Raw genomic sequence first — 22559 nt, 5'->3', positions numbered from 1 at the left:
TGGTTAACCTTGGCTGGCAGCAGCACCCCAGGGTTTACAACAGGATTTATTTTGTATTTTAAAATTGTTGTAAGCCTCTCTGAGCAATACTGTGGAAGGCGAAGACCTACATTTCATTACACAAATAAAGTATGGCTTTCAATCCAACCTGACTAATCTGCTGATGTGCATGGACAACTTTCTTTTGCTCTTTCGAAGTCTATGCTATGTAATATTATGATATGATGACAAATGACACTTACTCCACTGGGGCAGGACAGGCAGGAAGAGGAAGAGGAGGGGGAGGAGGGGGAGGAGGGGCCACAGGGCATGTTTCAGGAGATGGGCTTTCCGTCATCTTTGCTTGTTCTTCCAGGGATTTCACTGCAATGAGAAAGGCACAGTCTCAGGCCAAAAGGGGGCAGGCGGAGTTGTTTTGTTGTTTTTGTTTTTACAGGGTCAAGACAGACAACAGAGCTGCTCTGGGGCAGGTAGGAAACAGTCATGACAATAAATGTCTGGATCCAGGGATTTTAGTAACCCTGATAGTTTGGATGAAGAAGGCAAGCAGAAGCTGGCTGTGCATAATGCTGATTGGCTGCCCCTTGTGACATCACCAAGGTACTCAGACCCGCCCTCAATCTTTTTAACAGTTTTGTTCTTTCAAAAATGTCTCCTTAAAACAGAAGATTAAGACAGCAATGAATGAAAGGATAAATGGAAGAGGGACAAATGCAGCACTTATAAAAACTGGGGGGTGGTGGACAGTTCCCTACTGAAACAGAGAGAGAGAGAGTGTGAGAGAGAGAGGGGTGGGTGGGCATCTATACCTAACAGTAAAATCCACGTTTTCCATATTGGGTTGGTGGCCTCGAGATCCATACATATCCTGTTTGTGGTTGGATTATTATGAAAACCCGATTATCAAGCATCCATATGTGTGGGCTTTTTAAAAAAATCTAAATTGCTTTAGCATTTGCCACTCCCCTAAGTCCACCCCTTTTCAGTGATTGGTCCATAATGGTGATTTGCTTTTCACATGTTTTTCAGAAAAGTGCAGAAACATATATCTTTTGTTTTTATTCCCATGCATGTGCAGATTTGTGGATGTGCTATTGGGTGGGAAGGAGACAAGGGGTTGGCATATGTTGGAGGAACATCCATGGACTGCCTATTGCAGGAAAGTCCACAGCACTGCGTCCAAGTACGTGGACACTAATGCGATTGATTATCGGTTTAGGAAAGCATATTGGATTTTCGATGGTATTTCTAATGCGGATTTGTGAATGTGAAAATCTCTATTAACTTACAATGTCATATTGTGAATTAATGAGGACACAAAGCTGTAACACTGCAGATTATACAGTCATATGGACAGGCCCAGAGAGAGAGAAACTAGAATGACAGCGAAGGGCCCAATCAGTTCACATTTAAAGCCAAATCTATCAAATTCACACTTTCCAAAACAATGTGAGAACTAAACCACAGCTGTCTTTCGAAATTCACACTTATCTGAAAGTTGTGATGCAGTTCTCCAACCAAACAGGATTTACCAAAATGCATATAGTAGGGGGAAATGGGCATAAAAATGAATACATTAATGAAAATAACATGCAAAATTGCATTATATTCTGAGAAATTACTTGCAAAAATGTGAACATTAGCCAAAATTGCATAAAAAAAAGTGTAAGAGAAATAAAATGCTGAGGACTTTTAAGAAAAGAAATTTGCAAATTGCTGCAGAAATGTGGAGAACTGAGTTTCAGGTTGGAAAAATGAGAAATGGAGACAACTGAACTGGACGGATCCTTTTTATTTATTTATTTATTTATTTGATTTATATCCCTCCCTTTTTCCCAGCAGGAACCCAGGGCAGCAAACAAAAGCACTAAAAACACTTTAAAGCATCATAAAAACAAACTTCAAAATATATTAAAACACAACCATTAAAAACATTTGAAAACAAATCTATTTTTTTTAAAAAAAGCTTTAAAAATATTTTTTTAAAATAAGGTTTAAAAATATATTAAAAAGCAATCCCAACACAGATGCAGATTGGGATAAGGTCTCTACTTAAAAGGCTTGTTGAAAGAGGAAGGTCTTCAGTAGGCGCCAAAAAGATAAAAGAGATGGTGCCTGTCTAATCTTTAAGGGGAGGGAATTCCAAAGGGGAGGTGCCAGGTCCATTTCCTATGTTGTGCAGAACGGACCTCCTGATAAGATATCTGCAGGAGACCCTTGCCTGCAGAGCACAGTGACCGACTGGGTATATAATGGGTATATATCCATCTCTCATATAATGGGTATGTATCCAACTCTGGGCATATATATGGGTATATATCCATCTCTAATTCCCACCTGGAGCAAAAACCAAGTCAAAGGCAGGTCTTGCTCTGTGCATCGGGCTGATGACAACCTGAGACAGTCCCATGGATACCATGGATGGCATAAAATCCCGAGCTGGTCCAACGTCAGCCTCAGCATGAATGTTGAGGTCCCCTCCCCCAAATTATCACCCCGGGAACGCCACTCTTGAGGCTGCTTTGCCCAGCTCCTTCAAGGAGGCTCTTGGGCAGCTGGTTGGGCGGCACACCAACAGCATCCCTAATGCCTTAAATATGAGCTTTTTAAAAAGTTTTATGTAATATGTAGATCCTTTCTGGATACCGATGAGTTGAATATTGCAGTCTATTTTGTATTTCTACTCAATGTGTTTAATAAAGGTCATACCTCTCTCTTCCAGGGCTGCATTCCTCTCCTCCACCTGGAGCAGCCGCTTTCTCAGGCAGACCTTCTCTTCCTCTGCCATTGCAAGGGCAGACAGGAGCCTGTGGAGTTCCTCCAGCGGTGGCCGTGCCACCAGCTGGGCTTCCAAGTCCTTCACCTGGAGGCCAAAGGGGAAATTGAGCTGGCTCAGGGCCAATTGAAAAGTCCTTTACCTCAGGAGACCAGGGAGACAGGATTGAAACGTGGAGAAAGTGGATGGAGAGGCTTACCCATACACACACACCAAAACACTTGATGTTGGGGTCAGGTGATATCTTCTCCTCTTCCATGGATGGGCTGGAGGTTCAGGATCAGATCTTGGAAAAGTTACTTTTTGGAACTACAACTCCCATCAGCCCAATCCAGTGACCATGCTGGCTGGGGCTGATGGGAGTTGTAGTTCAAAAAAGTAACTTTCCCAAGCTCTGTTCAGGATGCACAGGAGGAAGTCCCTCCACCACACAGTGCAGAACTGACTGCTGGAACTGACTGTCAAAAGTCCAGCCTAAACTGTTAGGCTGGTGATGTGCATCTGCCTCCCTCATTACTTACATTTACGAGGAACTTTAAAACATTCCTATTCATCGTGGCATTTGATAGCTGAAAGATGCTATTCCCGGCAACCTTAAAATGATTAGCTGTGAGGGTATGCTTTAAAATGTTTTTAGATGTTCTTAACAGCTTTCATACATGTTGTAATTTTTACTTTTATATAAATTGTTTTTATGTATGGAATGGTTTTAACGCTTTTTGCACGTGCAATGTTTTTAATTTTATATATATATATATATATATATATATATATATATATATATATATATATATATATATATATACAACTGTTTTATACGTGCGATTTTATTGTGAAATTGCTTTGAGATGCTTCATAGGAAGCGATTCATCAATGAAATCAATTAATTCATTAACTATTTGTAATGGTACAGTAGGGCCCCACTCATACGGCGGGTTACGTTCGACCCCCTCCTAAGAGCGAAACCCACCAAAAAGCAGAACACCTTCAATGAAACGGTGCCTGACGCCCGAAAAATGCCATAAAAGCAAAAGAAGCGCCGTTTGAGTGGCGTCTTACTCTAACTGTAGCAACCATATTAGCAGAACACCGGAAAGCGGGGCCCTACTGTATTATTTTACCACTTTGGTGTTTGCTGCCTGCGCTCCTTTGGAAGGGTGAGAGAGAAGCATAATAAAAGAAATGCATGCAAGAACTCATCACTGCTGAGGTGTCTGGGCAGGCAGAGCGAGGAGCTCACTTTAGCTTGGTGCTCCTCCTTGGCTACTTCCAGTGCCTGGGTCGTCTTGGCCACCTCATCCAGGGCTTGAAGAAGCTGGGCCTCTGGGCTGATATTCTCCATTAAGATCATGCTCTGCCGGCTGGCCTCTTTCTGCTTTACAAGCATCTGTGACGGGGGGGGGAGGGGAAGAAAGTTCAGTGGTTAGGGCAGGAGCTGCAATGTCAACAATATCACTGTCGCTCTATGTGAAATGAATCAACCACATGCCCCTCTGCCTTAGCTGGGATTGCCCAAATTATTTCTGTATTAGGGAATTTACATGTGCAAGATTCACAAATCTTTCTTTCTTTCTTTCTTTCTTTCTTTCTTTCTTTCTTTCTTTCTTTCTTTCTTTCTTTCTTTCTTTCTTTCTTTCTCCAATAAACAAGCAGTTTCTAGCTACACTGAAAACTCCTCTAGTAGGAATGGAAGGATCTCTCCATTGTGGTTCTCTCAGTTTCTCATTTTTCCAATCTTAAATTCAGTTCTCCACATTTCTGCAGCAATTTGCATTTTTTTTAAAAAAAAAATGAAAATTCCTCAGCATCAGTGTGAATTTCTCCTAATAAACACATTTTTGTGTGCAGGTTTGACTAATGTACACATTTTTGCCAGAAATTTCCCCTAACACATTTTTGTATGTTATTTTCACTAATATATGCATTTTTATGCACGCTTTCCTCTAATATATTTATTTTTGCACACATTGGTTGAGTGGCCTACAGTACAAAGGTATGAACCACATCCATTGCTCCACTCTCTTCTTGTTGCTGGCCCCTCACGCCACTGGTGTGCGGCCCCTGGAAGGCTGCCCCCAAGGGAAGGTGGCCGTCAGGCTGCGAAAGGGGAGCCACAGGTCTGGGTTTTAAGGATAGCAAGTTCCTTATCCAGATGTTAAGAAGAGCTGAACAGACACGAAGTGGTGGGGGGAAAGAGCTGCCACTTGAACTCATACCTCCATACATTAAGAATGAGCTCCGGGCACCAAGTGATAAATAAATTTAATAACAACAGCAATACCTGATGGGCAAAGGTCTCCGCTTGCTGCCTCAGTTCTTCCTCCAGGTTCAGCTGCTGAGACACCTTGCCATACTCCTCAGTGAGCAGCCGGGACACTGGAGGGAGCACAGAAGAAAGGGGAGTCTATCACCGTTGCATGAAAGATGGGGAGGGAAAGGTGGGCATCATCACCGTAGCAAGCAGAGGCTGGTGTGCCCTCTGGGAAGACGCTATAGTTCCTTCCTATGTTGCCTTCCACCTGCCCTTGACGTCAATGCAAGTATTTGGCTGGACCAGATTTTAAGGCAGTAGCCAAGGCATCGCACATGCCTCCTTGAGAGTTGCTAACATGCCCCTGTGAGTGCAATTGGTGTACCTTCCCCTACGTTTGCCACAGGAGAAACTCGCCCTCAGTCTCTCACCAGAGGGAGGGGATGTAGCCACCAACTTGGATAGCTTTAAAAGAGGGCTAGGGTGCTTCGAGACTATAGTCAGGAGGGATTTAATCACATGCCAGCAAATTCAGGTTGGGCAATACTTGATTGGGAGGCTCTGTGCAACAAACACGCTTCCTCAGTACGACCAGACTTTTTGCAATTAGAAAAATGATGGGGGAATGCACTGGAAGGAGTGGGACAGCGCAAGCTTTGAGGCAACGTCATCTAGCCTCCATGAGAACAAACGAGAATGAATGCTCATGAAATAGTGAGCGTTGTCTAATCTCCCTGCAAACACATCAGGATGAATGCTCAACAAGCAGGGGATCTGGAAGTGCCCTTAGACAAATTCATGGAGGATTAGGATGCCAATGGCTACTAGCCACAAAGGCTATGCTCTGCCTCCACTCTCTGAGGCAGCATGTCTCTGAATGCCAGTTGCTGGAAACTGCAGGAGGGGAGAGGGCTACCATGCTCAGGTCCTGCTTGCCAACTTCCCACAGGCACCTGGTGGGCCACTGTGAGAACAGAGGCAGGGAGGCAGGGAGGGAACTCTGGCTACAGAACAGGCCATGCAGTGGCGACGGGTGGCTCTGATGTCAGCGTGGCAGTGAATCCACTCCAGATTTTAGTCCAAACTTTCAAGGAGCTGTCCAAGGTGCTTTCAGCACCTTGAAAGTTTGGGCTAAAGCCCGGAGCAGATTCACTACCCCACCTACATCAGAGCCGCCAGTCTCCTCTGAGGCCACAGACTCTTCCAATGACTTTTGCCCCCCAACTCACCTTGTTTGACCCTCTTCAAAGCTCTCTGACTCTCCTCCATCAAAGCCTGCAGGGATTGCTTCTCTGAATACTCTTCTTCCACCTGTGCACAAAGGAGTTCCTTTTTTTGTTTTTAAATAAAATCTATTTATACAGCACACCTTGCATATCCATATTTTACACCTTATTTCAGCAATCCTTATGCTAAGCCTGTAAAGTAGGCCAATGTTGTTATTCCCATACTGCAGATTTTGCAAGCTGAAGTTGTCAGGATAATGTTAGAACATAAGAACATAAGAAGAGCCTGCTGGATCAGGCCAGTGGCCCATCTAGTCCAGCATCCTGTTCTCACAGTGGCCAACCAGGTGCCTGGGGGAAGCCCACAAGCAGGACCTGAGTGCAAGAACACTCTCCCCTCCTGAGGCTTCCGGCAACTGGTTTTCAGAAGCATGCTGCCTCTGACTAGGGTGGCACAGCACAGCCATCATGGCTAGTAGCCATTGATAGCCCTGTCCTCCATGAATTTGTCTAATCTTCTTTTAAAGCCATCCAAGCTGGTGGCCATTACTGCATCTTGTGGGAGCAAATTCCATAGTTTAACTATGCGCATAGTTTAACTATGTTGTTTTCCTAGAGCTACTTAGAGACCATGGCAGAAGCAAGATTCAAACCAAAATCCTTCTGGATCACAGGCTGCACTTTTAGGGCATTTCACATATTAGGCTTAAAGTGGCTCCTGCTTCAGTTGCAATGAATGGCCTGAAGGCTCATATGCAGTCCATATGCCTTTCCCTTCCTCATTGGCAGTGACCAGACATAAACATAAGACCCTGCCCTAAATCAGGCCTTTGGTTCACCTGGACCACTATTCTCTCCTCTGGCTGGAAGGAGATCTCCAGAACCTCAGGCAAAGAGGGAGGGATCTTTCCTAGCATTTGATAATGAGATCCTTAGCTAGAGATGATGAGAACTGAACCCTGGGACCTTTTGCACACAATGAAGAGCTCTACTACCCAAGCTCCAGGGCCCTCCTGACATAGCCAGAGACTAGACAGCCTGAGAGGTGGACAAGTTTCTCTGGGTCAGTTCTTCCTGCACGCCTCTTTGTGTACTATAATAACCAGTCAGGAGGGCAGAAACCCACTGCTTACTTTTTTAAAAGCATGTATATAAACACCCTTCCTAAAATTGATCCCCAGATGTTTTAGAAGGCAAATTAAAAGAAGAAGTGGTGCAAGAAAACTATAAACAAATAACACAACCAGGGATGGACAAATTCCTCAGTTTTGCTTCTCTCAGTTTCTTATTTTTCCAGTTTTAAGTTGAATCCTCCACATTTCTGCAAATTCATCAGTATTTTAGTGCAAATTTCTCCCGACGTACACCTTTTTCGTATGCAGTTTCACTTGATATACAAAATTTCCCCCAACATAATGCATACTATATTATGTGGCATTTTCACAAATATATGCATTTAAATCCACACTGATCCCTAATGGACACATTTTTGTCCACATTATTTGGCTAGAGAACTGTGTCACAAAATTCAGAGAAGTGCAAATGTTGAAGAATGGCTGTGTTTCAGTCAACATATTGTTTCAGAGAATGAGAATTAGATTCCCACTAAAATACTAATAGAACCAAATTTCTACCCTATCACTAAACACAATGGGTTACATTCAGTGCGGCTATTCCATTTGCATCAGACTTCTGCTTGTGCGATGGAAGCCTCCCCTCCTCCCCTCTCCCCTGCAGCCCCCCATGAACCCTCAGAATCTTCTCCAAAGGGTTGGGAGGACCCTCCAGAGCAGATCTGGGATGTATTTGGGGAGAGGAGAGGGAAATCCTGTTGTGTGAGTGGAACTTGATTTACGCAGAATTTTAAAATCCAGTATTCCTTCTTTCTGACACTTAAAAATAAAAATGTAAATGTACTGCCTTCAAGTCAATTCTGATTTATGGGTCTTCATGAGGCTGAGAAGCAGTGACTGGCCCAAGGTCACCCAGTGAGCTTCACGGCTATGTGGGGATTTGAACCCTGGTCTCCCAGGTCATAGTCCAACACCTGAACCACTACACCACACTGTCTCTCACACGCTTCAAAAATACAAACCATTAAAATGCTGGAAAGAACAAAAATGCCTTAAGCTGACACTTCAGAGATAAGAACCAGCGGACGCCCAGCAGGTGCATATCTTTGTCAAAGAGACAATTCTGATCTTAATCCTGATGTCACCCTGTGAAGCAGATTGTAATCACCCCTGTTGGCCCAGTGAGCAAGACGGGAGTCTCCTCCCTTATTCAGAGGCCATGGCTGAGCTGAGTTGCAGCTAAGGCTTTAAGTCCAGCACTATATCCGGTGCAGTCACTAACAGCTAAAGGTGTCCAGCTGAGCTACATACAGAATGCAACGCCATCCGGCAGAATCGTCATTCAGTCCTGTAGGGGCAGCCTTGGGAATTAATATAAGGGCGTCAGAAGAGCCTGGCGGCTGGATCAGGCCACAGGGGGCCCATCTAGTCCAGCATCCTGTTCTCACCAGAGCTTGGAAAAGTTACTGTTTTTGAACTACAACTCCCATCAGCCCAATCCAGTGGCCATGCTGGCTGGGGCTGATGGGAGTTGTAGTTCAAAAAAGTAACCTTTCCAAGCGCTGGTTCTCACAGTGGCAAACTGGAAGCTTCCAGGGGGAAGCCTGTAAGCTCTTTGAACTACTTAGGGCACAAGAAAGAGGTGCTCTGGTGCCCGCACATGGGAAGGGTGGAGGGAGGAGCAGCGGCTGGGCAAACCTGGCTGAAGCTTGCACTGTCCACCTGCTGAGGGACGCAGGGCAGTGGAGGTGGTGCAAGGGAGGCAACGGGCCAGAGCCCTGCAGCCAGTCCCAGTCCCACCACAAGGCAGGTATGAGCAGATGCTGGGATCTTCCTTGGAACCTGGCTAGCAATGCATGTCTATCTCTACTTTTGGGATCCTGGAGCAGAAGCATTGCAAGAAGCACCTTCGGAAGCTTCTTGATAGTTTGGACTAAAACCCGGAGCAGATTCCACTGCCCCACTGACATGGAGCCACCAGCGGACGCTGTTGGGTCCCCAAACCTTCCAAACTGCGGACTTGTGTGAGAAGAAGGAGTTTTGAAACTCCATGGTGGTTCCTGAGTCTCTCTTTCCCCCTCCAACCCTCACCCTCTCTGGGAAGCCCACAGTACCTGTTCCTGGAGCTGCTGTGCGTGACCCTGGAGCTCCCTCACTTGCATGGCCAGTTCCTTTTTCTCATCCAGCAGCTGGGAAACCTTTGCTCGAAGGTCTTGGGCAAAAGGAGGGGAAAGGCAAACAGGAATGAAGTTTCCTTCTGACACGAAGAGCGATTGGCAAGGCAGGCAGACAACAGGGCTCACTCTTCACCCTTCCTGGCGTTTGCTCCCCCGGAGGGGCACAGCAGGCAGCCCCATTCATTTCCCTGGGCCCACTTCACAGGCCCTGAGGCTGCGCCCTGACATGGAAAAGGAAAGCAAAACAGTGGCCACCGGGGGGCACCTCGGTGGTAGAGCTTGCGCTCTGCATAAGGCCCCAGAGTCACTGACTTTGCAAGAGCCGTAAAAACATTCAAGGCCTTGAAGAGGCAGCTGGACAGCCATCTGTCTGGAATGCTTTGATTTGGATTCCTGCATTGAGCAAGGGGTTGGACTTGATGGCCCTATAGGCCCCTTCTAACTCTACTATTCTATGATTCTATAACAGAAGTGCATAAGAAGAGCCTGCTGGATGAGGCCAAGGGGGGGGCATCTACTCCAGCCTCCTGTTCTCACAGTGGCCAGCCAGATGCCCTTTATGGGAAGCCCCCAAGCAGGGCATGAGCGCAAGAGCAGCACTCTCCCCTCCTGAGGTCCCCGACGACTGCTATTCAGAAGCATTCCACCTCCGACCATGCAGGCAGAGCTTAGCCATCAGGGCTAATAACCACTGATAGCCTCATCTTCCATGAATAAGCCACTGCCAGTCAGAGTTGACTGGGCTAGCTAGCCCTGGCCCTCTTTATGGCAGCTCCACCTTTTCCTCTGGGGCTTGCCTTCTCCTTTGGCCTATTTCGCCTGGACATCAGGCACTCTGTTCGCAGCCCGCTCCCTCCCACAGCAGCTCCCTGGAGGGCTTTGCCTTTGAGCAGGAGGGGGAACCATTCCCGACTCACCTTTGATTTGCTGCCGATATGGACACACGGGATCCAGCGCTGGTTCGTTGGGGGCCTCATCCTCCTCGCCCCGGTTGATGAAGTCTGCCGGGAGGTGGCTCAGCACCGGCAACAAAGCGGCACTGAACCGCTTCAGCTTCTGGTTCTCCCTGTTAATCTGTGGGAGTTGATACGGAGTGACCAAGATCAGGCCGGGAAGATCATGGGAGCAGGGATTGGACAGTGGCAAAGAGACTGAGCTACAAACCAAGGTTTCTTGGGACATGAACTGCAACTCAGTGGAGGAGCATTGGCTTTGCACCCGGAAGGTGCTGGGTTCAATTCCTAGCATCTCCAGTTAAAAAGATCAGTACTGGGCTAGATGGACAGACGTGTCTGAACTGGCAGCTTCGTACGTATTTTGAATCTTTATTTAATTACTAAATTTATATGCAGTCCTTCCTCCAAAAGGATCCCAGGGCAAATCTTGTTTTGGCCATGAACCCAACAGGTGGATGAATTACATTTCAATGCTATAACTCAGTGGAGGAATCAGCACTTGGAATAAACTAATTCAGATCAACTAATTCACTGAATTAGTTAAAAAATCTCTGAATTACACCTGAAAATTTGCAGGTGAACTGAATGTGAATTCAGTTCCCTTTGTAGTGGAAGTTTGGCCAATTTTTAATTATGGTATCTAGATTCTGTGTTGCAGCTTGGAAAGAGCTTGGTCCAATCATTTTAATGCCTGTTCTAACCATTTTAATATGTATTTTATGTTTTGTATTTATTTTGCTTGCTGGTCATGGACTGAAATAAACATTGATTGATTGAATTCAATTTTAATTTTAATACACACACACACACACACACACACACACACACTCTCTTAACTCTGTGATTGATTGTGGCCATTGCATTTACTATTTTTACCTATCTGAAAACTGATGCTGTTCGAAGATCATAATTGCTGGGGAAAATAAATAAAATGATGGTTCACGTTACACTGCGTGTGTGTCTTGATGTTGTCCTAGTCTTCTTAAATATATTCTATACTTTGGCACAGCAACTTGTAAAATTCTGCAGGCTGAAAATATAGGTGCGGAAGGCCTTGTGAATGAATTGTGAATTGAACTGTGAGTTGACCTGGAACGGGAATTGATTCCTTTTCAGAGGGGGTGAACCAGAACCGGAACTAATTCCTTTTTAAAACCCACTTTCCAAGCACAATGCATGGCTTGCGTGTAGAATGTCCCAGGTTCATCTCCGGTGCTGGGAAAGACTCTGCCCGTAGCCCCAGAGAGGTGCTGCCCGTCATGGTAGACTGAGCTCTATAGATCAGGGGCTGACTCAGAGGATAAGGCTGCTTTCTGTTTGCGTTTCTCTGTTATGTGCTGCAGCTTTGTCCAAAGATGTGACAGACCTCTGAAACCTCTGAAAAGTGTGGCTTATTAAATATTTTAATAACACTTATATAAATGAAGAGAGAGGTGGGGGTGATTGTGGAAGATGTGTTGGTGTGGGAGGGGGGCACATGCTGGGAAGAGTGAATGATGGGAGGATGGCTTAAGGCCTGACACACCCACCAATATTCTCCTGCAAATGCCCTCCGTCAGGCTCTTTTTATCCATGCCCCTCACCTCACACCAAGGCAAATTTTAAGACAAGGATTCATTCTAATTGTGGAAAAAAATACTTCTGGCAGCATTTGGAGGAGGCAACGGGTGGGTTGGGGAGGGTTAAGCACGCATTCCTTCCTCCCCCCCACCTCTGCATTTGCCTTTCCTTAGCAGATGTGGAACATGCATTTGCTGAGATTTGCAGGGTTCAGGAAGCGTGACAGAGCACATCCTTTGCTGCAGAAGGTTCAGCCCGCAGCAACTCTTCACAGGGCTGAGCAAACCCCCTGCCTGGTGCATCTAGTTCAGTATTGTCAAACTCCATGCTAGGGATCATTATGAATGGAACTGAAAATGACACTGCCACTATCATAATGCCATTATACAAATCTGTGGTGAGACCGCATTTGGGACACTGCACAGTTCTGATCTCCTAACCTCAAAAAAGGGTCGTATAGAACTGGAAAAGATGCAGAAAAGGGCAACCAGAATGATCAAGGGGATGGAGTGACTCCCCTGTGAGGAAAGGATGCAGCATTTGGGGCTTTTTAGTTTAGAGAAAAGGTAGCGAGTCAGAGGCAACATGACAGAAGTGTATAAAAGGATGCATGGCATGGAGAAAGTGGGCAGAGAAAACTTTTCTCCTCTCATTACACTACAACCTGAGGACATCCAATGAAGCTGAATGGTAGAAGATTTAGGACAGACAAACAACAGTATTTTTTCACACAGCTGCCACTGCTGCAGCTTGCCCCCCAGGAGGCAGTGATGGCCCCCAACTTGGATGGCTTTAAAAGAGGATTAGACAAATGCATGGAGGATAAGGCTATCAGTGGCTATTAGCCATGATGGCTCTGCTCTGCTTCCACAGTTGGAGGCACTATGCTTCCAAATCCCAGTTGCCGGTAGCCGCAGGAGGGGAGAGTGCTCTTTGCGCTCAGGTCCTGCTTGCAGGCTTCCCATTGGGGCATCTGGCTGGCAGCAGCTCTCTGAGGTTTCAAGCAGGGGACGTTTCCGGCTCCACCTGGAGATGTGGGGGGTTAACCCTGGGACCATGCCGGCATCCTTCCCCTGAGCTACAGCCCTTCCCCAGGAGGGTTTTTAAGAGAAAGCCTCAGGTCTCTATGCATGAGAAACTCCCAGGCTGGGCTCACCTGGGCTGCGTAGGCTTCTGCCTGCTCTCGGCACGACTTCTCGATTGCAAACTCTGCTTCCAGCGTGGACAGCTCCGCCAACAAGGCTTGCGAAGCTGGGAATTGCAAGAAAAAGTTGAGCAAGCTGTAGGCAATTGAAGTGTCCCAAGTACATAAGAAGATCCCTGCTGTCTCTGACCAAAGGCTTGTCTCTCTAGTTCCGCCTTCTGTTACCACACTGCCCAACCGGATGCCTCTGAGAAGCCTCAGGCAGGGCTGAGCGGTTGGATCGTGCTTGGCCCACAACGGATGGCAATAGGGCAGACTTGCCAACCAGGTGCCTTCCAGAGGTTTGGGATTGCAAGACCATCATCCCCAGCCAGCACAGCTGTCATAGTCCAAAACCTCTGGAAGGCGCCACGCTGGCAAAGGCTGCAATAGGAATATGGTGAAGCTGAGAATGGTGCTGGGATCAAACCATCAAAAGTATGGCTCAGCAGTGGCGTCACTAGGGTTGGTGTCACCTGGTGCGGTAACTCATGGTGTCACCCCCATGGACCTCCTCATGTATCAGACCATACAGAATCCTTAGTAATGTTTTTTGTACTAATGTCACTCGTAAATCGTAATTCCCATATATCACTGAATGTAATGGCAATAGTAGTGACATAAACAACTAGCAAAATTAAAATTACATCTTTAAATTACAATATCATATTCACAGCTCAAATTCTTGCTCTTATCACTAATGGGAGTTAATTATCTTGCATATGCCCATAGTAAATTTTCAGATACTTTCAGACCCTCAGCAATTTTCAAGTGGTCTATGTAGAAGAAAGGTTTGGGAACCCCGGTATAAGACACCTGCTTATGTCCCTATGCTGCTCTCACCCCTCATTCAGGTGCCTGGGATGCATGCATGTGGACATACCTCCTTACAATTATGGAAAGTGATTCTTAATAATAAGTCTCCAGACACAAAGTTACATAGGTATTTATCAGTTGTTTAGTAGAAAATTCAGAGCTGCAGGGTCGCTTCATGATAGTTACAGCCGCATACACTCTTTTTTTGCTCCTGGATTAAGAATGAGATCTTTGTTAATGCATTCTCTCACAACAACAAACATCTCTAGGAGCCAATCAGCATGTAAGTGGAGAGTGTTAGCAACTGAGAAGAGTCTTCTCAGTGGCTGACTCACCTCCTTTCACTCTGATTGGCTCCAATCTGCAGAAAAGGCAAGGAAGCATATTAGAAGACTCTTCTCAGTGACTAACACACTTTTCATGCTGACTGTAGGATGCTTGGAGACATAGGGACCCTGCTCCCAAAAAAGCAGAGGAACTAAGACCCCCTGGACGACTACCCTCCTGGTGCTTATGGACATGACCGTAATATATTTTGTGATGTGCAAGTTCAATATTATTTATTTAGTGTGTTTAGGATTACATTGATGGCATTCCCAAATATGTACTTTCACACAGACTTTGGTTTTCCATAACACAATGTTTGTCCAAGCCTCCACACTTGGGGGGGCACTACTTGCACACCCTTCCATAAGCACATCAAAGTTGGATACACACCTGAACCAAGATCCAGACAAAAGGGCACTCAAAACAAAAAGGTAATTACAGTGGCTGAGTAGATCTTGTACAGTGGTTATACTGACTGGGCAGCCACTGTCCTTCACGTTTTACAAAATACTTTTTCCTATACAAAAATTAAATTTCTGTGTATGAAAAAGTAATATATGAAGTGGTCTCAATAGTGAGAAAAGTAAACAAGTGAATGGTGATCCAAATGTTTTTCATTCTCACGTTATGAAGCTAGCTGCCAGATGATGTATCACCTTCCCTACGCATGCAGCGTAGACTGAAAAAACAGCACCCAAGCCACCATTCAATACATGCACGTGTTCTTTCCGACATGAATCTACAGGTCTCAAAAGTAATGTGTGACAAAGTCCTCAAACACCTTATAACATGCCTCAAACATGGTCTCTTGTTCTACCAGCATGCCTTCACACCATCACTTTGCCAAAACATAAGGATAGGTAAATTGCTTTTAGGGAGGTTCACAATTATGATTTCCTATTTATTTAATCTAAAAATATTTAAAACATAAAACATAAAAACAGCTAGGGGAAGATATTTATTTATTTTATTTATTTATTTATTTATTAAATTTATATTGGAGAAATATAAAATAAATACAAATAAAAAAGGGGAGAGAGGTGAAGAGACCTTAAATGTGCTACTCACCATCTCTCAACCTATCCTCCCCTCAGGATGAAAACAACGGAGAACCATGACCACCCCCAGGAAGAAGGGCACACTTAAAATGTAGAGGAAAAAATCATCTACAACCATAGTGTGAAATCAAAGACTTATTGGGACACAGTATGAAGAAATATTTATATAAACATGACTATCAAATATGTTTATGAATGACACAGTCTTTAAATATATTTATAGCGTAATCCGATGTTTGTTTACTCAGAAGCAAGTCCCAATGTATTCAATGGGGCTTACTCAAACTGGGAAGTGTGCAGAGAACTACAGGCTCAACTGATAAGGAACTTGTTCTTTCAACTTGTTCTTTTAAGTTCAGACCTTACCCAAGTCTGAGTCTGTGTTGGAATTGCTTTTTAATATGTTTTTAAGCCTTTTCTTTTTTTTTAAAAAAATGGTTTTTTAAACCTTTAAAAAAATATTTTCAAAGATGTTTTAATATATTTTAAAGTCTGTTTTTATGATGTTTTAAAGTGCTTTTAGTGCTTTTGGTTGCCGCCCTGGGCTCCTACTGGGAGGAAGGGCGGGATATAAATCAAATAATAAATAAATAAACTTCATTCACCCAACCCAAAATTCAGAATCATGCCTCTTTAGGCTGTTTTCCAACTGTTTATTCTTGCTTTATGGTTATTGGATTTTAAATGGCTTTATTTCTTGTTGTGAGCTGCCTTGGTTTCCAACCCTACCTCACAGGGTTGTTGGAAAGACTACACACACACACTGCAGATATATAAATACATACAGCCCATATAATAGTTTATTGTCAAACCAGTTGGTCATTGCAGAAAAATCAGTATTAGTTTTTAAAAAATCAGTATTCGTTTCCTACAGAATAAAAACTGTAATACCTAAGTAAGCCCGCCTACTTGCTTTAAAATAGGACTGGAGGAGGGGGGGACAGAAAGACAACACAAACACAATTCTTTTTTACATTCACTCCAAAGTCCCATTGATTTTCAGCACATTCATAACCATGTCTACTCAAAAGTAAATCCTATTGAATTCAATGGGATTTACTCTGGACATATGGGATTAGCAATGCCTTTACCCCCACAAAAGCAAGTATTGGGAAGGTTTTGAAAACACTGCCCAGGATCTGACTCCTACACACAAGAGGGGAAAAAACTGAAATGTATATACTTACCCAATTTATGAGATTTTCAGATAAACGGGGGGGAAACCACCATTTTCTGGCCTTGCAATGAGGTTTACTAGACACTGCCACAGGTCAAACAAACACTTCACTGATTGGCTGCAATCCTGAATGGGTGGGGTTAAAGCTACGAAGTGCTATACAGTAGTTTAAAAAAAGATTTAACGGGGCGGCTGATGTTTTTATGTATATCTCGAGAACCAGACCACCTAGAAACTTAATTTTTTGAAAAAATTAAAGCTGAGAATCACCCCCCTCTGATGGTGTCACCTGGTGCGGTCTGCACCCCCCGCACCCCCCTAGTGACGCCACTGTGGCTCAGTGTCTGAGAACCGAGTTAGAATCTCTGGAGTTTCCTGCAAACACAGGTAAGAGAAACACCAGGCCAACGTCTCCTTCTGGGAGAAGCACTCCAGGGGTGGGTAGGCTTACCGTGCTCAAATTCGGCTAGTTTCTCCTTGGCCTGATCCTGTTCCTGAAGAAGAGCCGCTTCCTGGTGGATGAAGAAAGAGAATAAGCATTTTTGTGCTACTGATGCCTCTTCTAGTTCTGCCAGTAGAGTTCCTCTTCCTAAACAATACCCTCCCAATGAAACCTGCATCAGGGAAACATCTGCCGTCACAGCTGTTTGCAGGCTTCAAAATACTTTCCTCAGGATATGGAATCTCTGCCCTAGTGAAGGAATGGAAGTAAAAGGTGGGAATGATGATGAGGAGGGAGGAGATGGTTGCAATCTTACTTAGGGCTTACCTGGAGCCAAGGTTTGCCAGGGCTTAGCTCTGCAACCTGACCCCAGAAAGTATCCTCCCTCACACGCTGGCAGGGAAAGATCTGTCCGTTTCTGTTCTCTCCGTTTCTCATTTTCCAGTCTTAAATTCAGCTCTCCACATTTCTGCAGCTATTTGCTATTTATTTTACTAATGTACGTATTTTTCCAAGGAATTTCTCCTACATAACACATTTTTGTATGTTATTTTCACAAATATATTTATTTTTATGCACACTTTCCCCTAATATAGGAATTTAGGTAAACATTGGTTGGTTGGGTTGAGAGCCAATGTGGTGTAGTGGTTAAGGTGTTGGACTACAACCTGGGAGACCAGGGTTTGAATCCCCACACAGCCATGAAGCTCCCTGGGTGACCTTGGGCCAGTCACTGCCTCCCAGCCTCAGAGGGAGGCAATGGTAAACCCCCTCTGAACACCCCTTACCATGAAAACCCTATTCATAGGGTCGCCATAAGTCGGGATCGACTTGAAGGCATTTCCATTTCCATTTCCATTTCCATTTTGGTTTGTTGGAGAACAACCAATTTTGGTTTGTTGGAGAACTGCATTACAAAATTTGGATAAGTGTGAATTTCAAAGCATGGGCTGTGTTTCGTTTCTCATATTGTTTTGGGAAGTGTGCATTTGATAGATTTGGCTTTCAATGTGAAATGAAATAAAATTTCTCCCCCATTCCTCCTCACACACATATTTCCCATTCTCTCCTCAAGAGGACTAGAAACTTGTTTTCTCAAAGGTCAGCAATGATAGTTTCGCTAGTTTGTGACCCAGAGCAGGGACACATTTTTATTAATTTTATAGGGAACAACCAGTGTGAGTGTTTTGTATTTATACAGCATTATGGAGGGGAAAATGAACCCGCAGGAGCTGACAGCCTGAATTGTTCTGTAAGTGTATCAGGGCAAGATGTACAAAAATGAAGAAGTGGATGCACACTATCAGATGTTGAGGGCAAGTCGCCACAGGTCATAGGGATGCGGGAGAAATTTGATTCAGTTCTAACTTAAAGCTGAAGTTATCAAATTTGCACTTTCCAAAACAATTTGAGAACCAAAACAAGCCTTCCTTCAAAATTCGCACTTATCTGAATTTTGTGATGCAGCTCTCTAGCCAAACAGTGTTTACAAAGATGCATCTATGAGGGGAAAGTGTGCACAAAAATGAACATATGAGTGAAAATAACAAGCAAAAATGCATTATATTAGGAAAAATTGTTTGCAAAAATGTGTACATTAGTCAAAACTGCATTTATTTTGAGAAATTCGCACTAAAATGCTGAAGAATTTTCATGAGGATTTTTTAAAAAGAAAAATCACAAATCATTGCAGAAATGTGGAGAACTGAATTTAAGATCAGAAAAAGGAGACACTGAAAGAACCGAAACTGACAGATCATTCCATCTCTCACAGGGCATTCTGCTGGCTGGAAAGGCCTTGCTTTTCTCATGATTGAATGAATGCTGCACAGTGTGGGATCCCATTGGAATCGGCATGAGAAGGATTCACATACCGTGGATTCTTCATCTTCCTCTGAATCTGCATCACTGTCAGATGATTCCAAAATGGCTGCAGAGGAACACAGAGAGAAAGTTGCTGCAAAAAGAGCAGGCCTCCCTAGGCATTGACGCTTTAGGAATGGCTTCCCCCAGACCTAGTGCCCTGCAAATGGTTATGGACTACAACTCCCATCAGCCCCAGCCAACAGAGCCATATGATGCTGGGGCTCATGGGAGCACAGCTGTAACGGGGCTGATGAGAGTTATAGTACAAAACATCTGCCAGGCACCAGATTGGGGAAGACTAGTCTTCCCCAACCTGATACCTTAAAGATGTTTTTTGGGATTATAGAATCATAGAGTAGTAGAGCTGGAAGGGGCCTCTAAGGCCATCAAGCCCAACCCCCTGCTCAATGCAGGAATCCAGCTGAAAGCATCTGCAACAGGTGCCTGTGCAGCTGCCTCTTGAAGGCCTCCAGTGTCGGAGAGCCCACCACTTCCGATAAACCTTGGTCAACCCATCTGTCCTTAATCTTCATGTCCCCAGGAAGAAAGCGCTTCCTCTCTCCTTCTATTCTACCCCCCCTATATTCTTGTGGATTCCTCTCTTATTTTTTATTTATTTATTCATTATAGCATTTCTGTTCCACCTTTCCTCCAGTGAGCTCAAGGCAGCACAGACAGCTCTCTCTCTCTCTCTCTCTCTCCATAGCACCGTCACAACAACCCTGTGAAGGAGGTTAGACTGAGAGACAGTGACTAGCCCAAGGTCACCCAGGGAGCTTCAGGACTGAGTGAGGATCTGAACTCTGCTCTCCTGGGTCCCATTCTGACCCTCCAACTACCATCCCACAGTGTTTTCCTTCTCAGCCTGTTTTTCATCCTTGCAGATTTCCCAGTCTTACCTTCCAGCTGGCTGAGCTCAACCTCCAGATGCTCCATTCTGGTCTGGGCTGACGGCTGGTCAGCCAACATCTGCCAGCTGTGCTCTGCTGTTCTCCCACAACTGCATAAAAGGGACGTTCCCAGCATCAGTGGGAAGTGAAACTCTTTCTTCTCCTCCTCCTCCGCCGCCTCCGATATGAGGCCTGCCACGAGAAGACATGGTTTGTTTTTTAATGTTTTGCTGACCTTGCATTTGCAACGATAGTCAAGACATCTCTTTTGCAGAATCTAGAAGGAGCTCAACAGCAACCCACAGCACAGGTTCGGGTGGAAACCGGTTCCTGTGATATTCTAGCCCAGGGGTGGCCAACTGGTAGCCCATGAGCCAGATGCACACTCAAGGCAGCGTTGTTTGGCCCTGCCAAAGTGTAATGATGTCTTTTATTTATTAAGAACAGAAGAAGTGCCCTGTGGCTGGATTAGGCCATTGGCCCACCGAGTCCAGCATCGTGTTCTTACAGTGGCCAACCAGATGCCAGAAGATTGTTGTCAACAGTGACATCATGTTAGTGACGTGGTTTAAAGAACTCTCACGCTTGTCAGTTTCCCTCAGAACAAAAGGAGGCAGGAAGCCTTCATGTAGATTTTGAATATATATAATTGCAACCTTTGCCCGCCTGGGGCTCTCGGTTTAGACTACAAGTCCCACCAGCCCAGCCAGCATCCGGGTGGCAAAGCCTGTTTTATTGTAGTGCTAACTCTCGGGTGGATGCCATCCGGGCCCAGTGATTTGTCAGTTTTTATATTGTCCATTAAGCCTAGAACTTCCTCTCTCGTTACCACTATTTGTCTCAGTTCCTCAGAATCCCTTCCTGCAAATGTTAGTTCAGGTTCAGGGATCTGCCCTATATCTTCCACTGTGAAGACAGATGCAAAGAATTCATTTAGCTTCTCTGCAATCTCCTTATCGTTCTTTAGCACACCTTTGACTCCCTTATCATCCAAGGGTCCAATCGCCTCCCTAGATGGTCTCCTGCTTTGAATGTATTTATAGAATTTTTTGTTGTTGGTTTTTATGTTCTTAGCAATGTGCTCCTCAAATTCTTTTTTAGCATCCCTTATTGTCTTCTTGCATTTCTTTTGCCAGAGTTTGTGTTCTTTTTTATTTTCTTCATTTGGACAAGACTTCCATTTTTTGAAGGAAGACTTTTTGCCTCTAAGAGCTTCCTTGACTTTGCTCGTTAACCATGCTGGCATCTTCTTGGCCCTGGCGGTCCCTTTTCTGATCTGCGGTATGCACTCCAGTTGAGCTTCTAATATAGTGTTTTTAAACAACTTCCAAGCATTTTTGAGTGATGTGACCCTCTGGACTTCGTTTTTCAGCTTTCTTTTTACCAATCCCCCCATTTTTGTGAAGTTTCCTCTTTTGAAGTCAAATGTGACCGTGTTGGATTTTCTTGGCAATTGGCCATTTACATGTATGTTTAATTTAATAGCACTGTGGTCACTGCTCCCAATCGGTTCAACAACACATCTCGCACCAGGTCCCGGTCCCCACTGAGGATTAAGTCCAGGGTTGCCGTCCCTCTGGTCAGTTCCATGACCAACTGGTCTAGGGAATAGTCATTTAGAATATCTAGAAACTTTGCTTCTTTGTCATGACTGGAACACATATACGGCCAGTCTATGTCCGGGTAGTTGAAGTCACCCATTACTACCACATTTCCTAGTTTGGATGCTTCCTCAATTTCATATCTCATCTCAAGGTCTCCCTGAGCATTTTGATCAGGGGGACGATAGATCGTTCCCAGTATTAAGTCCCTCCTGGGGCATGGTATCACCACCCACAACGATTCTGTGGAGGAGTCCGCCTCTTTTGGGGTTTCGAGCTTGCTGGATTCAATGCCTTCTTTCACGTATAGAGCGACTCCGCCACCAATACGTCCTTCCCTGTCCTTCCGATATAGTTTATATCCAGGGATAACCGTATCCCACTGGTTTTCTCCATTCCACCAGGTCTCCGTTATGCTCACTATATCAATGCTCTCCTCTAAGACCAAGCACTCCAGTTCTCCCATCTTGGTTCGGAGGCTCCTAGCATTAGCGTACAGGCACTTGTAAGCAGTGTCTCTCTTCAAGTGTCTTTGGCACTTGTGGTTTGGCCTGTGGTAATTTTGCCCTTCTGAATTTATATCCTGTGCCCCTGCTCTCACAATGCCTACTTCTAGGCCTACTCCTTTTAAAATTTCATCATTTCTTTGGTTTTTATCCCAGGGGGGAGGTTTATTCCGAACCGGACCTTCCTCGGCTCCTGTCGGGTTGCCCCCCCAGTCAGTTTAAAAGCTGCTCTGCCACCTTTTTAATTTTAAGTGCCAGCAGTCTGGTTCCATTCTGGTTCAAGTGGAGCCCGTCTATTTTGTACAGGCCCAGCTTGTCCCAAAATGTTCCCCAGTGCCTAACAAATCCGAACCCTTCCACCCGACACCATCGTCTCATCCACGCATTGAGAATGCAAAGAACATAAGAACATAAGAACATAAGAAGAGCCTGCTGGATCAGGCCAGTGGCCCATCTAGTCCAGCATCCTGTTCTCACAGTGGCCAACCAGGTGCCTGGGGGAAGCCCGCAAGCAGGACCCGAGTGCAAGAACACTCTCCCCTCCTGGGGCTTCCGGCAACTGGTTTTCAGAAGCATGCTGCCTCTGACTAGGGTGGCAGAGCACAGCCATCATGGCTAGTAGCCATTGATAGCCCTGTCCTCCATGAATTTGTCTAATCTTCTTTTAAAGCCGT

At 44.9% G+C, this 22559-nt stretch overlaps 1 protein-coding gene across 1 annotated transcript in view; it reads right to left on the bottom strand.

Annotated features, from left to right (window-relative positions):
• LOC133364444 (shootin-1-like) overlaps positions 1-19874 on the bottom strand; it is a 28462-nt gene extending 8588 nt beyond the window's left edge. Inside the window, exons 1-11 of the mRNA XM_061584968.1 lie at positions 19788-19874; positions 18897-18952; positions 17032-17092; positions 13176-13270; positions 10421-10577; positions 9441-9538; positions 6257-6338; positions 5058-5152; positions 4017-4163; positions 2710-2863; positions 243-363 (exon numbers count right to left, since the gene is read on the bottom strand). Of these exons, the coding sequence (XP_061440952.1) occupies positions 243-363; positions 2710-2863; positions 4017-4163; positions 5058-5152; positions 6257-6338; positions 9441-9538; positions 10421-10577; positions 13176-13270; positions 17032-17092; positions 18897-18952; positions 19788-19857 (1136 nt within the window). The 5' untranslated portion in view covers positions 19858-19874. The remainder of the gene's footprint in view (positions 1-242; positions 364-2709; positions 2864-4016; positions 4164-5057; positions 5153-6256; positions 6339-9440; positions 9539-10420; positions 10578-13175; positions 13271-17031; positions 17093-18896; positions 18953-19787) is intronic.
• Between the last annotated feature and the right edge of the window lie 2685 nt (positions 19875-22559).

Source organism: Rhineura floridana, chromosome 9 (genome assembly GCF_030035675.1).
Source record: "Rhineura floridana isolate rRhiFlo1 chromosome 9, rRhiFlo1.hap2, whole genome shotgun sequence".
Classification (NCBI taxonomy): Eukaryota; Metazoa; Chordata; class Lepidosauria; order Squamata; family Rhineuridae; genus Rhineura; species Rhineura floridana.
The sequence above is the reverse complement of the archived record's forward strand: the minus strand, read 5'-3'. Positions and strand labels throughout refer to the sequence as shown.